This window comes from Protopterus annectens, chromosome 1.part2 (genome assembly GCF_019279795.1).
Source record: "Protopterus annectens isolate FY-2018-M chromosome 1.part2, PAN1.0, whole genome shotgun sequence".
Classification (NCBI taxonomy): domain Eukaryota; kingdom Metazoa; phylum Chordata; order Ceratodontiformes; family Protopteridae; genus Protopterus; species Protopterus annectens.
The window spans coordinates 566945765-566962905 of NC_056727.1; the positions used below are offsets into that span (position 1 = coordinate 566945765).

The window sequence follows — 17141 nt, forward strand, 5'->3', positions numbered from 1 at the left end:
CCCCGTATCATGCGTTTTGGCCCCAGGACTCGGGACAAAACAAAAAGGGAGGGGGTGTGTCCATATTCATGGAGGACACACACACCTCGAGGTTAGTGGCAACACATGAAGCATCACAGACCATCCAGGTGCAGATAACCGTAGGCAAACCTGCTATACAACTGGTAGCATGTTACAGACCACCCTCCCAATCTCAGGGACCACACTCAGCTTTCCTGTAGACATTGGAGGATATGAATGTCCCACCACACACCATCATATTTGGATACTGGGACTACCCTAACATGCACTGGGTGCATTATTCTACCCCAAACACCCTAGCCCAAAGGTTCCCGGAATTCAGTATGTCAAATGCAATGGAACAGCTAGTCACCTCTCCCACAATAGGAGATAATATACTAGACCTGATCATCACAAACATGGGGACAATGTGCTACACACTGGAAGTATACCCCTCACTAGTCACATCTGACCACAGACTAATACCTCTGGATATACATATCCCACCTCCCCCACAACACAAAAGACTACAGTGGGAAACCTCTCACATGCCGACTTTACACGTCTTATAACTGAGTTGGTATCCTTCATGCCCACTGGGCCACTGTAATCCACTTCCCACAATGCAGACACCTTCACATATGCTTCTACAGACATCTCCAAGAATGCATGGATCATGCAATCACAAATGAAACCATGACCCTCTCCACCAAGGGCAGGCATCCTGTCTGGTGGACCCCAGCATTGAACAAATTGTATAACAACAGAAGGCAGCTACTGCACGGCAGAGCATACTTCCATAGAGCTACGGCATCTCTCATCAGCAGTAGTAGAAAGATAAGTTTTGTCGTACAAACATGCAAGGCCAACAATGAGAGGGACATCGCTATGGTCACTACAGATAACCACAAGGCCTTCCTCTGCTATGTTACACACCTGGGTGGGAACCCTCAATTGTGTTCACAGTTAGTTCACAGTGACATACGCTACACTGAACACACAGGTAATGCCAACAGTCTGGCAGACAGGTTCAGTGCAGGTTTATCCCCTCCCTCACCCACACATGTGGAATTACTTATCCCAGCTGACTGTAACCTCTCTGTCATCTCAGATGTCCAGCTGGGAACCACCCTCAGCGGAGCTGTAAACACAGCATCAATGGGACCCAACGGTATTGCAGGTTGCATGCTACATGAACTGCAAGAGGAGCTACACATGCACATTACATGCTATTCAGCCGTAGCCTTACTACAGCATATGTACCTGGACACTGGCATACAGCAACAGTAGTCCCACTCCATACAGGAGGCACCTCTACAGACCCTGGTAACTACCGCCCCATAAGCTTAATCAGCCTGGTCTGCAACACTATGGAAAGGATCATTATGGTACCCATACACAGAGACATTGGGGGCTTAGACACTTGATCCAACCCGGTTTGGCTTTGTAGAGGGCAGATCCAGCCTTATGAACCTGGTTGACCTTTTCAAATTAGTCACTACAGCCATTGCTGAGGGCACAGCGGTCCATACAGCCTACCTGGACTTGCCTACAGCATTCGACACAATACCGCACTCTGCCATCATAGACATGATCAACAGCTGACATGTAAATCCATATGTCACATGATGGGTTGCAAACCAACTAACGGATAGAAACCCTATAGTCAGCCTCACTGGTGCCATGTCAGACTCAGAGCCAGTCACATGTGGTGTCCCACAGGGCTCTGTCCTGGGACTGCTCATGTTCGGCATATCATTCTCAGATGTGGAAGCAGACATGGGAGGGTAGTTGCTGACAATGTTCAAAGATGACTGCATACTAGGCGCCATAGGCGATACACCTGCTGACACATACATCCTACTGACAGGCCTCACGGACACCAACAACTGGTGCCGGAGTCATGGCCTGACACTGCATGCCACGTAATGTATACTCATACCCTTTTGGACGGACAAGGTACCTACATATTATCACATAGACAATAACCCACTGAGTACAGACAAAGTAATCTGAGACCTGGTGACACTGTGCAATGCTGACCTCTCATTTGACACCTACATTGCCAAAGTGGTTGGATGGACTTCCTACCTTGCCCACCTTATCATGAAGGGATTCACATCCACATCAAAAGGGGTCATTGTATACTCCTCCCTTATCAGGCCCATGACTGTGTACTATGCCCCATTTGGTATGTACCTCACCTGGCACTTGCAACAGCTAGGGGGACCCCATGAGTACATCACCAGGAGGATCAAGGGTCTGCAACAACTGTCATATGCTGCCAGACTAACGTAACTCATGTTCTATTCCATAGCATACTGCCTACGTAGGGGTGATCTGTGCCTGATGTAGTAGGCCATGTCCAATCTGGTAGTGATGGACATGTTCCACCTCATACAATCCAAATCCATCAGAAGCACGACAGCTATGGATTTAAACCTCAGCACACATATGAATATGATATACTGTAGGGACAGATCCATCACTAAGAGGCTTCCCATACTGTGGAACAGGATTCCAGTTCATGTTAGGCAGAGACCCTCATTGACACTCTTCATGTGCATTCTTGACAAGTGGATGGGAGATCATAGGTTTACAGCAGGGGTCTTCTCTATGTCACTACTAGACAGAGGCACAGTAAACTAATGCTATTATGTAGGGGGTCTTCACTGTGTCACTACTATACAGAGGCGCAAGTTTCTAAATCTATTCTATGCACTGTCTGCAGATAGCCTAGTACTAAACTATGCCACTGTGAAACTATATCTGTCTATGTATTTCTACATCCCTCTCTATCTATGTATAAACATATGCATATTATATATATATATATATATATATATATATATATATATATATATACATACATATCTCGATATACATATATATACACATGTTTTATATATATATATATATATATATATATATATATATATATATATATATATACTCCTTTTTAGTTCCACATATGTATACACACAGTAACGTACTGTTGAACACCCATTACTGTACAACCTACTTGTACATTGCACTACAACCTGCATTGCTATGTGCACATAGCTACCGTCACATACATATGTATGTGGAGCCTTCAGTGACAGTTTCAGTATGTCCCCGTCCCTATGCACATCCTCATATACATAGATACAGACCAATAACACATCTGGAGGGTTCACAGTATGTAGAGTATTATAGTAGTACTTTACATTACCTGTGTTTGTTGCAGCTGTTTGTGTAGGCTTGCAGTTGCTTGGCCTGCTGTCAGCCTCTTTGCTTTGTTGTTTCAGGTTTATTTTTTCTCTTTCTTTCTTTCTTTCTTTCTTTCTTTCTTTCTTTCTTTCTTTCTTTCTTTCTTTCTTTTTGTTTTCTCTCTCTCTCTCTCTCTCTCTCTCCCTCTCTCTCTACCTCCAGTGGGTGCAATGACAGTATTGCATGTGTGGACTGGGAGTGCAGGATGCTTTTGTAGGTATCTGCCCATGTCCATGTGATGGCCTCTGCACCAGTTGTTAGCCAGCATTTACTAATTGCATGCAGCCTGTTGTGTAGTGACTGCAGTTCTCACTGTGATTACAGGCCTGTGCTATAAAAAGGTCTGTTAGGTAGGCGTAGCCCTTTCAGATTATCAGGGTGGGGACCATGCTGGTTTGCTGTGGACACTGTTCTGTGAGTGTAAGGGTTGGTATGTCTCTCATATTTCAGGCTGTGTTTTAGACACTGCAATGCATGTTGTTCTGTAAGCTGAGTATTCCTTCCTCCAGTGTCCTGTTCTCCGTGTGTATGTAAACTGATGACACCTACGACTAGTAATACTGTGTATATAGGTGTGTGTGCTTTCCTGTGGGGATTGTGGTGTAACTGGTATATAGCAGTGGCTCTTGCAATCTGTTGCTATGGCTTCAATATTTGGCCTTTACATTCACTCATTGTATGCCTGCTAGGTGTCTTTCCTGTAATGTGTTGCTATGGCTTTCCTATTTTGCATTTACATTCACAGCTTGTAATGCTTGCTAAATCTGTTTGGCCAGCAATTCCCTATGTGTTTGTTGTGATAGGGTGTTACTGCATGCAGTATGGTCTGGCCATGGTGTGGGCCTTGACACTTACAGGGGTATTTGATCATGCTGCTGAGCAGGCCTCAGATACTCTCCGGTGCATCTGTTATCAGCCTCATGGAATGGTACATAGCAGTGGGTTACTCCAGTGACATATTCTGATACTCTGCAGTTGTGACTGTGGATTATTTCAAGCATATGTATTAGTACACCATTTGTGCCGTGCAGGTGGTGCATACCTTCAGTCAGTCATAGTTACCATTGCATGTGTAGTTACACCTTTCTGCATACTGTTAGTACATTTGACAGGGTGTCAGTGGGGCACAGTTGACATTTGTTTTCACATCAGAGACATCCCTGTAACTCAGTCACATTTGCTATGTCTGAACTCTTAACTATTCAACTATGGCAGTGTTTATCCTGCTCTGAGTATGTGTGTGGCTTGCCAGATGCTACTGTGACATTATTACCTAGTAGCTACCAACTAGCATGACTGTTTCTCAGCACACAGTACTATTTTACAAATCCACTACATTTGACAGTAAATATACATGACATGCTTTGTGTACTAGACTTGCTATATTCCCTTTACATTAATTCCTACTATTTTATGATATATTTCTTTCAGCAGATTGTTCTTGTATAGCACTCATGGCTTAGTGGTAAGTCATGCAGACTAGTGTTTCCAAGGTCCTGGGTGCGAAACTGAGGGAGATATTTTATTTTGCTGCTGAGAAAACTACAGGCATTGTCATTCAGAGTGACTAAGGCACTTTTAAGCAGTTGTAAGCGGGTTAGCACTGGTTTGCGCGGAGGTCACGCATGCGCACTACCGCTTAGCTTTGCGCACACCTGCTTACTACTGCTTAGAAGTGCTTATTCTCAAGACACCAGCTATTTTCTTTGAAAGAAAAGAAAATGGGGAGATAGGAAAGTGGTGAAAAAGGGGTCACAAAGAGGGTAGGACAGTAGGGAAACAAGCTCGGGTTTTGCAGGAGGGATGTAGGAAAGGCCCATAGCTGCCCATTTCTTCGTCAGCAACAGCTGTGCATATGTTTGTAATTTGGTGTGAAATTTGAAACCTTCCACCCCTGAGAGAGGTGTGAGGACAACAATAATATTTGTTGTACAGCCAATTGTAATTGCCAGTTTACATGTCCAGCAGACATGTGTGCAAAATGGGCAGCTATGTATGGGGCGTAATTTTTTTGTGGGTACAGAGTGCCCTTTTTTTTTTTTCCAGGTGAGAGTGGTATGTCAGGTACAGGAAGTCGGTATAGCTGGGGAGGTAGGTAGGGGAGGTTAACAGACAAGACAAACAAGACGCATACTGAGGTGGTGTATGACACATGTAGGGGGGTTACACAATTGACGGGGATGGATGTTTGTATATCTCGAGCCCATGAGCCCACAGATGGCAACAGTGGAACTGAGATCCCCACCCATGGGCAGTTGCCACTGTGCCTCCACTGCCCAGGAAGGGGCTGTGCTGGGGGCTGTATAGGCCAGGCAGCAGGCACACCCATGAGTTGTGCCACCTGTGCCTCAAGCTGGTGTAGGGGCCCAAGCACAGCGTGCCGGATCTCCCAACGCACCACAGTCCGGACACTATGGAGGGTGAGTGGATGTTCTCCTCCAGCCACGCTTGCAGAGGGGGGACCAGCCCCATCCCCTGCAGCGCTTCCACCCGCAGGTGGCACAGGGCCATCGGAGGAGGGTCCGGCCTGGGTAGTACTGCCAGGTGCACTCGCCAGCTGAGGTGGGAGAGGTGGGTCCACTGGAACCCGCCTTCCCTGTCGTCCTATGTTTTGCATTATGTTATGACAGTTTGGGTTAGTAATGTACAATACCATTTACAATTAGTTGTAACAGCATGCATTAGTATTCCCATTAACCAAATTCAAGCCATTAAACAGCAAGCATAACACATGCATAATTTGAACAGCAATACACAATCCAACAACATGCAGGGTTGATTGATGGCAACAGGCCATCAGGATTGGATGTATGAACAGGGCAGATGCATCAACATACATGCAAATATGTATGAACCAACAGGACAAATGTCCAGGGATGTTAATTGTGAATGCACATACCCATTTCACGTGGAATGGATTATTTGTGGTTATAGGGTAGGGTGAAGAAATATTTAATTAACAACTTCAAATACCTATACATATGCTGTACATTTATACTAGCTGCAGATATATACACACTACAGGTCTGCCTACAGTTTCCTGTGTGATAACTACTTCAGGTTGGTGATAGGAATGTTACTGCTATATCAATATACATTTCATATTTATTTATACACATTCATATCTGGCTCTGTTCAGCTACATCATCCTGCTACATTTGCTTTATATAGCTATAGACAACTGTGGATGTTTGGTATTTCAGACAACCATACTATCTGCATATTGCAGACTGAGAGCAACATATCCAGATTTTGGGACACACATTCCAGCTTCAGTACATTTTTCAACACATGTTGCTGTTTGGTTCTGCCTGTCACATTCATTTCATTCTGTACTGACTGCAGTATACTTTATTCAGGAGTTATTACTACTTTATTGGTGGATTCATACCTCTTTCTCACACTCTCTCACTTGTTTTATTTTTACAATTCAGGACGGTATTTAATTCTAGGCTTTATTGACATGTTTTACCTTTAGTTATAACGATCCTTTCCAACAGTCTCACTTATGTCATGTTTCAGAATTTCAACAGGGATATATTTCACACATGTGTTTTACTCAGCTTCTGCAGCTGTACTTTTTAGCCTGCTGCAGGTTATGTACTATTATATTACTGGTGGGACATCTTTATTTCAGACTTGTTTCATTTTTATGTTTGGATTACAGGCTGCATCACAGTTTTGTAATAAAGCAATACTTGCAAACTCTCTTACACTGTTACTTGCACATTTTATTAATTAGTGACTACACTGCACTCTTTTGCTAACTGTCATACTTATATATTTATTTACAGTTACAGGGAGAGAATTACTGACCTTCCTGGTGGCGCAACCGCACCAGCCTATCCCCATAGGCTTGACGGTTCGCAGAACAGACACCTGCAGCTGTAATATAAATGAAGTAATATTGGAATACACATCTCCATAATATCAGCTAGGTTAATTTCTTACATAAATAATTACATGTAACTTACTCAGTAGTGGGGCGTTGGGCATTTGCCGGGCCTCCTGGATCCAACGGTTCAGTTGGTCCTGCTTCCGTCTCTTCAGGTCCGCATGGTGGTGATGGACCTGCTCACCAGTCCTTGGTATTCCTGTGGCACTGGTGAGATCATGAGCCAACCGGTCCCATACCTCAGCCCTATATGCTCCCCACAGGACATGGCTCTGCATGAGTTGGGCCTCATGATTATGGACGAGGAGCCAGACCATATATTTGGACTCCTCAATGCCCCGCCTCTGTGCTCGGAAGCAACTACCCTCTCCTACACCTGACATCCTGGCTGCAAGTCGGTTCCACAATCGGTTATGCTGTGTATTCCCGCCTATGGGGCTTATATATGCCGTTTTTCCCACACTTATCTGTGATTGGCCATTTTGGAATTGTATCAGCTTCACAAAACCTGCTTTGTCATGCTCCTCTTTCTATTCATTCCTATATATATGCTATTACTGCATTTCTAAGTGCAACTGTCATGGCTTAGTGGTTCAGTACTTTGACTATGGTGCATGGTATCCTGGGTTCAAACCTGGCCATTGTTTTTTATATTTTATGACTGTCTACACAGGCTAGGAGGTGTGTCTGTGTAAAGACAGTTTTGATACAGCTTGCTCAACGTTGCCCGTCGGTTAGCTTGTTGGCGCGGTGCGCAGCTCCGCGCAAACAGATCACGCTGGTTTACGTGTGGTTTGGCTGTCAGCACGCATATTACGCTCAACTCAGCTACAGGCACACAGTTTCAGCGTGTTAAAATGCTGCTCAACCCCGGGCACTCATTTTACACCTATTAAACCACTGCTCACCTACGGGCACTCATTTTACACCTGTTGTAACACTGCTCACCTACGGGCACTCATTTTACACCTGTTAAAACACTGTTCACCTACAAGCAGATATCCTCAACTTGTTAGACTGTAGCTCAGCTATAGGCACATCTGCCATTTTTTTTTTATCTCACATTTCTTCAAAATACATGGCCCATTCCATTACATTTTACAGAAAATATAATTTTATATATGTACATATATGTCAGGGACTTGTTTCGTGCTTATTTCACTAAAAATAAAAATTGATGTTGTGGGGGCTCGAACCACAACTGCCTCCTCTTCAGCCTACGTCTCTACCGCTACGCTATTGCTTCTTGGCTTACTTTGCATATTTAGTTCTTATATGCTTTTCCACTGACTGCTAACTGTGGCTAAGGGCCGGGCATGCCCGTGCAAACGAGCGCACTCATGGGCAAACATCTTTACAACTTATAAAAAAAATATAAGATGTTAATTTATACATTTTATGTTCATAGTCTGTGGGGGCATGTGTTGTGTTGTGTTTATTCACATTTAAACGGACTCTGTCATGGGGGTTTACTTTTGGGACTTTTACTCTTCTGGGGGCATGTCCGTTTGCAGGGCTCGTCCTACGGACATGCCCCCTACTGTCTTACATGGACCGTGTTAGCCTTAGGTGTGATTCAGCATGCCCTCATGCATATGCATGACATGCTGACGTCACACCGTTTAACTGCAGCCTCCGTGTAAGCCTTGTAACTCTTACACGGAGGCTTCGTGAATCCTGCCCAATATCTGAAAAAGTAAAAAAAAAATCATAGAAAAAAAATTAAGACTAGCTGGAGTAAAGAAAGTGATATAAGATAGTAAAATAAAATAGTTCGAGGTTTGGATCTTTTATGATATGAATATTTGAAAATAAATTAACGATGAAGAAAAAATAATAAAACTATTTAATGACTGGATGTTGGAATATATTTTAAATGAATAAATAGATGGTAGAGTAATACATATGTTGGGGGGAAAATGACAGAAGATATGTTTAGGACTGGAATCTGATAACCACAGGAAGCACTGCTTATAAACTATTTATGAAAAGTATACAGAAGAGACTATAGAAAGAAATGGAATAAGTAATTTGGAGTGGCATCTATGGAGTTAAAGGAAAAGAGGTAAGAAAAAAGTTAATAATTGCAAAGGAAGTAGAAGTGATGATTTTGAAAGAGAATAAAAATATACGATTGGTGGTATGTGATGCAACAAATACATTCTGCAGAGTGAGCCATGAAGCACAATGGACAATATTAAAGACCAATGGTATAGCAGAGAAAATTATTTAGATAATAAAACCAAGTTATGAAAATTCATTAATGCAGACTGTGATGAATGTCTGTCTAGGTCAAAGATATACATTTAGGCAGGAATAAAACAGGGATGCTACTCTTTTGGATAAATGCCATGGGATCTTTTATATCCATAGGTTCATAGGTGTTTACTAGGCTAATGACCACAAGGGCCTTTTTAAGTTAACCATGCATTCCAAATCTCTGACAAGTTCTCATACTCTTAATAATTGTAAGCAGGGGCCTGAGAGATGAAACATTTACAATCAGGGGCCTGGTAAGTGAAACATTTACAGGCTGCCCTTGTCCATTAGAGATATAGGTGACAAACCAGGGATGAATTTTCCAACTGTCCAAGTTACACTTTCATTGGGTTAGGGAGGAACTCTGCTTCATATGGATGGGGGGGGGCTGTTCCAGAGTTGTGGTAGTCAGCAAATACAGATCTAAGAATGCTAGATAACTCCAGCAGACTCCAGCAAGGGACATAATTGAACCTACAACCATGCATGTGAAAAGCAAACACTCAAGCACAGTGCAAAGCAGCAGTACAAAAAAAAAGAAATGTGTGCAAAAATAGGTTGTAAATAAAGCACTAGTACTCTTTTGGATAAATGCCATGGGCTCTTTTATATCCACCTGAACTACTACTAATCCAGGCATATGGAGTAAGTCACTTAGCCACAGATGGCTTTTATATCCATCAATTGCGGTCACTTCATTGACTGTGTACACCTCAGATGTCTGATTGTGATTAATATTAATAATAATAATAATAATAATAATCATAGTAAAGCATTTCAATTTTGTTATACATACACTAATCACAGAAAAGCATTCAATCTTATTTCTCACAAAAGCACACTAGTCCTGCAATGTCAGATTAGCGTGTCTAAACTGAGCAAATGACAAGAGGGTCAACTACTTTTACAGAGAGCCTCTACAAGCAATTATAGCCACTTTGCTGATAGTGTATATTTCAGATATTTGACTATGACAAAAATAATAGCAATGTAATGCATGTCAACTTTGTTCCATATAAACAGTGGCCACAAAATAAAAGTGTTCCAAGTTGCTTCATATAAGTGACATTAGTCCTGCAAAGCCAAAATAATGAGCAAACAGAAGCAAATTATTTTCCTACACAGGCAGTACAATTATAGGTTCTTTGTTGTCTGTGTACAGCTCAGATGTCTGACTCTTCTTATCAATGAATTAAACAACAATGCCACGCAGTTGCATTGCAAAGCCATCCATTATACCTCTTAACCTCCCTGCACAAGAGTCAGGTGCAAAGCCAAAAAATAATGTCGGACAACACCTAAAGTCAGGGACATATTTTAAATCTTGCTATTCTTTACTTAGAAAAGTGTTACATTAACAGGTTTTGCATTAGCATGAATTTTCTGAAAGGCATGAAGTTTGAAATTCAAACATCTGTTATTTAGTGACTGCACTTCTCAATGATTTGCCAATACACCATTTCAGCAAAACTATGAGACATAAACAGGGATATTATGCAAAATCAGGAGCAATTGAGAGATTATTGATATCCATATGCCTGCTAAGATTAAAAAAAAACGTACTGCATATTATTGCAGACTGCTCTTTTCAACTGCAGTAAACAGGTTTCCTACTCCTTTTTGTCCCGTAAAACAGGTAACTCATGGGACAGCAAGGAGCTGAAAGCTCTGCAAACTAATTGGCAGGTGCACAGTACCTTATTCCACAGGATGATACAACTGTAAACACAGAGTTGTGGGACATTTATTTCTTTATTTATCCATTTATGTATTGATGTATGCTTGTATGCATTTATTTATGCATCTGTTTAGTTGCATTTACTTAAAGAAACACTGCTGCTACATTTCCTTTTTAATTAAATAAATAACAGATAAATGTCAAAATGTTGCCTATAGCCAAATGGTAAGCAGGTAGCCTCCTAGTTCACTTGTCCTTAAAGCCTGCCCTGTATATAATTATATTTGTCAGATATATCACAGTTGCAAAATGTGAAGCGATTCTAGAACAGTGATAACCTTTGCAACTACAGGCTTCATTTCCTTTAGAAAATGGACATTCATGTCCTGTTATTCTGTCAAATTTCTAAGTAGCTAGTAATATAATTTTAAATGTGTCCCTCATTTGGAGCCTTTGTTTCTGATTAGATTTGGCTTTGCCCCTTATTCGAGAAGTAAGGGGATGAGGGATGTGTATTTAGAACATTTTATGGAGTAAATAGGAGGAGATGTTCAGACTGTTCTGTTCTTTTCAGGCAGTGAGAGTCAGAGCATTTAAAAATGTAAATGCACTTTATCAGTCATTTTCACAATCATGAACTGCATAAGGCACTTGTGGATCAGAGAAGGGCTTACTTTGACAGAACTTGAGAGAGAGCGAAGGCTAGCTTTATCACAAAGGTGATAAACTAGACATCTTTCACTACATACATTTTCTGCGAAGTGTCTTGTAGGCAAGTTATTTGTCCTAATAAAGATTCAGACCTGCAGGAGTTGACTTTTTGAATGTGATCTGCAACCAATGAATCACATCTGTGATATATGCATGGATGGCATTTTCAGTAAATGTGTACAATGCTTAGTCTGGTTCACCACAGTCACTAAGAGTCACTAATTTGGACACCAACTTAAATCATAACCTTTCTTACAGGTTATCAATTTTCAGAAAGTGGCAGTCATCCTGCCTGAGAAGACGAGGGAAGCTGGAAGACTATGTAGCAAGCCTGTAGTAGTCACCATAGCTGAAGCAGAACTGTGAAAAACAGCCATGCTTGGAATACCACAATTTTGGGTGTATAAACTTAAAACTTTGGTGCATGAGACAACACTCACCTTTGCAATGCTTTTGAAGGCTAAACTAAGAATAATCTTAAAACAAATTAATGTGGCATACAGAGGATGGAGGTTAGTTAGAATAGGGGACAATCAGTATCCAGGGTTTCTAAAAACTGATACTTTGCTGAATTATTCTATTTGTTCATTATTACATAAGGACAAAAGGGTGTAATTTATGTGAGCTAAAAAAGTGTGGATGTGTTAGGCATTCATCATAACAGGATGCATAATAAAACTGTTGAATTAATCACCAAACATGCCACGGACTGAATGCTTTAGTACCATTTTAATCAAAAATGTCTTCTGATGAAGTTCTTGATTTAAAGCAGAATGAAATAGGTCAGTTAGTGCTGTATTCACTGATTCTGTCAACAATTTTATTTTTATTGTTATTGTTGGTTTAATAGTTTAAATGGATACATGTCATCAAGCCTCTTATCAATGCCTTTTGTTCACAACTTAATTCAAATAGAAACCAAAGTAGACAAACCCAAAATGCATTACCCCCCCCCCCGAAAATATTCTTCTGTCACCACCATGCTTGTATCTGAACCTGTGGCATATTCTGTCACCAGCATGCTTGTATCTGAACCTGTGACATATTTTGTCACCAGCATGCTTGTATCGGAACCTGTGGCATATTCTGTCACCAGCATGCTTGTATCAGAAACTGTGGCATATTCTGTCACCAGCATGTTTATATCGGAACCTGTGGCATATTCTGTCACCGGCATGCTTGTATCAGAACCTGTGGCATATTCTGTCACCAGCATGCTTGCATCGGAACCTGTGGCATATTCTGTCACCAGCATGCTTGCATCCGAACCTGTGGCATATTCTGTCACTAGCATGCTTTTATCGGAACCTGTGGCATAGTCTGTCACCAGCATGATTGTATCGGAACCTGTGGCATATTCTGTCACCAGCATGCTTGTATCGGAACCTGTGGCATATTCTGTCACCAGCATGCTTGTATCGGAACCTGTGGCATATTCTGTCACCAGCATGCTTGTATCGGAACCTGTGGCATATTCTGTCACCAGCATGCTTGTATCGGAACCTGTGGCATATTCTGTCACCAGAATGCTTGTATCGGAACCTGTGGCATATTCTGTCAACAGAATGCTTGTATCGGAACCTGTGGCATATTATAGCATCGAATGTTTAGGTTGTCGAACACCTAAATGTCGAAAGCTACAAACCATGAATGGGCAATTAGGTGAATTTTTTTACAGGGGAAAAATTCGCTTGGCAGGAGGAAAACAAAACCATATTTTCAAACCTTAATCAAGTAGGGGGCTTATTCCCCCACATCCCTCAATGTGGGGGGGCTATTCCCCCCACACACACCCAAACTAAATATACCAATGCTGAGATCACTTTACATTGGGGAAAAGGGCAAATTCCCGATGACAGCTAAGCAAATTTTTTTCCCTGTAAAAACATTTGCATAATTGTCCGTTCGCAATTTGTAGCTTTCAACATTTAGGGGTTGACGTTTAAGTGTTCAACAGCCTAAATGTTCGATGCTATAATATAGACCCTTTGAACCTGTGGCATATTCTGTTCAGTTCTCTCTTTCTTTCTGGAACAAAAATATGTCAGCTGATAAAACTAAAAGAATGATTTAACAGCCAAAACAAATAAGGAAAATAAGCTTGTAATAATATTGTTCTGTTAGACTGATTTAAGAGGTGGCTTTCAAGTACTTGCATGGCAGACATGAACTGGGAAGTAAAACTGAATGGACAAATGGAGTTAAGAGCACAACTCCTAAGAAAACATTTTCATTGTACATTTTTCTGGAATTTCTTGTGGTAAATGCAACAGTAGTGCAGGATCCCAGGGCTGATGTTGCATGACATTTGTCCCCTACATTTGAGGAGTAAGAGTTACGTCTACTTTCTCAGCATTAAGTCAAGGACATTCAAATTGGATATAAGGCTTTACTAAAGTTGTATTGTTTTTTCCTTTACTATTTCTGCTTTGTTTGAGCAGGGCATTGTGATGAAGCCAATGTATGGAGACATAACCCAGTTTGGGAATGTAAAGTATGCATCTATTTTGTTTAAGGATGCTTTCCTCTTATCCTCAAGTGTCTGTGATCTCCATCATGCACTGGTGGGATTTATTGCTGCACGTGAAGGGGTTGAAATGAAAATCAGTATCTTTAAATCAGAGGACAAAGTTCTGTTTCAGAAAAAGAAAAAATTGCAGTCTATAGGTAAGGTAGAGCTACTATCTGAGGTTTAGGTGTTTAAGTATCTTGAGGGCTTATCTATGAGTGAAGGTGAATGGGACCAGAAGGTTGACTAGTGGGCAGGTGGAGCAATGGTAGTACTCTGAACATTGGACCAGACTGCAGTGGTGAAACTTGAGTGGGGTCATAGGTCAAACATTCTGTTTTTTTTTTTTCACCAGTATCCATTGTTAGAAAAGACCATATCCTCCCAGATCCTCCAGCACCTTGAAGCTAACTACTCTATCAAAGCTAGCTTCCATAATCAATGTGGTACCCACACTACCCTTGCCATTACTAATGAAACAATGTTGGTAAAATGACTGTAGCTATCATCATAGGCCCAGCACAGGCTTTCAGTTTTATATCTTACCACAAACTGCTACCATTGCTGTCCCCTTCGCACATAATAGAAAATCAAATCAAGTAGTTCAGACAGTATTTAAGTAATATAACTGTCTCAATATGTTTCAGTTCTTTTTTCTCTCTCTCTCTTCACTCATACCTCTTTCTAGTGGTGATCCACAAGGATCAGTCCTTAGCTCGCTTCTTTTTTCACTCTTCGTAAATCTAATTTTGAGCATGCTACCCTCTAAAAACTCTCTCTTATTTGCTGATGATCTCTGTTCTTGTATTCAATCAGTGTAATACATAGTTTGAGAGACTTTTTTTTTTGCATAACATAATTTTAATGATATTTACACTTTTTTGTTTTTAAATTTAGTGATGTACTTCTGTAAACAATTAAACACTTTTTTTCAAATATTGCATTGTTTTTTTCCTGCTGAAAAGGAACATAACATATTATGATTAATGCGGATAATATTTATGTGCACACATATATCAACACATTTCTATTGTACTTTCCTTTTTAATATCTTCATACTCATCTTCAAAGACAGATCAGTTTGGCATTTTGAAATTATTTCATAAAAAGTGTAATTATTTAAAGATAAAATCTTTTTAGTAACTCTTTTAGATGTGCTTAACATCATTGTTCACCGCAAATTGTCATGTCCAAGTTCAGCTTAGTACAATTGTCAGGATCCAACAAATGATTTTTGGAATAATAGGTGCTTAGTCAGAGTGTGTATGCCATTGCATAAAGTGATCATAGGACCAATGACATCCTTCAGCTGATAAGGATCTGGGCAGCATAGTGATGCATTTTTATTTTGCCTTACATGTCCCAGTAACACACTTTATGTTCTTCTAAGTATTACCAGATTTATTTTCTTGTTTGCTTGCTTATTTATTTAATTTGACATTATTGTATGTATGCATTTACATTTTTTAACCAGGTTAGTCATACCAGGTTGTGACATATTTTCAGTGGAAGCCTGGGGTGGTATTCATACTGACTCGGGAAAATGTTGTCCAGGACACTGGAGATATTCCAGTTTGGCAGTTAACACAGAGGAGTAAGGCTATTAGCTATCAATGAGCTGTGTTCTGTAATCAAGGGAAAAGGTTTAATTTCTTCCACAACTATTTGCCTACTGTGTGAGTCTAGGAAAGTCACTAGACCAGACAGTGCTCCCAGGTCACCCATGAAAAGGCACCCCTGTTTCAAGTGTGATTACTCCTTTAAAATGTATAAAAAATCCCCATACTGTATTGGGGTAATAGAGAGGCACTTTCTGTGCAGCCAAGGGGGAGTGCAAGGAATAAGGGATAAAATGACCAGCTCCTACTTACAAAGTAATGGTGAAGTGGTCAGTGCCAGTTTATATATGGTGAATCTGGTGGATGAGGTGATAATTTTTGTAACTGGAGGGCTTCCAAAAGACATCTTATAAAAGCTGTGGGGAAAACTGAGAGGGACAACTAGGAGGCAATTAAGAAGCAAGGGTTGTTGCCCAACAAAGTTGTAAAATTTGTAGGGGTTACTTGGAGGAAGAGGTAGAGAAATGGAGATGGGCAGGATGTCAGATATTCTTCCTGTTACCAAGAAAATGAATGTAATAAAGGAAAATGGCTGTGTAACCATCTTTTATGTTGCTGTAATTGCTAAAGGAGAAGATACTATTATACTGCAAGAAATGTTACTTGTTTTTGTTATACTCGACTGTAGGACTTACACCTGAATGCTGAGCTTTCAAGTTATGTAAATTTGAGCACTGACGTGTACCAACAGAGACTGTGTAGAATATTTCCCTTGACACTGTTGCAGACCATGAATTTTGCTTAAAAAAATAGTATCTAGTAAAAGCAAATTTTTGCAGTATTTTTAAGACTGAAACTTTAACCCAAAGTAGTGTGGGAAATGTATTTGAAACATTATGTGAAAAAATAAGCTATGTTAGGAAAATCATGGAAAAATGCAGTTGTGGAATGGGGGTTGGGTTAATTTCAGTTGCCTTGCACAGTGTTGAAATTCACTTATATCATTTGAATAGCATGACTGCTATACATGGATGTAGGGGAATCCGCTATAGAGAGCAGCCCAAGAAACGTTACTTTGTTAAGGAATGCACTGAATGTGTTTATAATTTATGTAAGAGGACAGGGAATCTTTCATGATAGCGTGAATCAAAATACACTAGGCTTCGGGGTATGAATCATTACTGGTCTGGCTGTCATGCCAAAAGATCATGTGACAATGAGGATGAGACTGAGGGAGCTGACAAAGAGTAAATAGATGCTAATAGTGAGGAAAGACAA

General features: G+C 40.7%; 1 protein-coding gene across 1 annotated transcript; it reads right to left on the reverse strand.

Moving 5' to 3' along the window:
• Positions 1 to 12738: 12738 nt before the first annotated feature.
• On the reverse strand, positions 12739 to 13284 carry LOC122792386 (ribosomally synthesized cyclic peptide ustiloxin B precursosr-like). The gene has a single exon (XM_044060174.1). The coding sequence runs from the start codon at positions 13282 to 13284 to the stop codon at positions 12739 to 12741; it is 546 nt and encodes a 181-aa protein (XP_043916109.1).
• Between the last annotated feature and the right edge of the window lie 3857 nt (positions 13285 to 17141).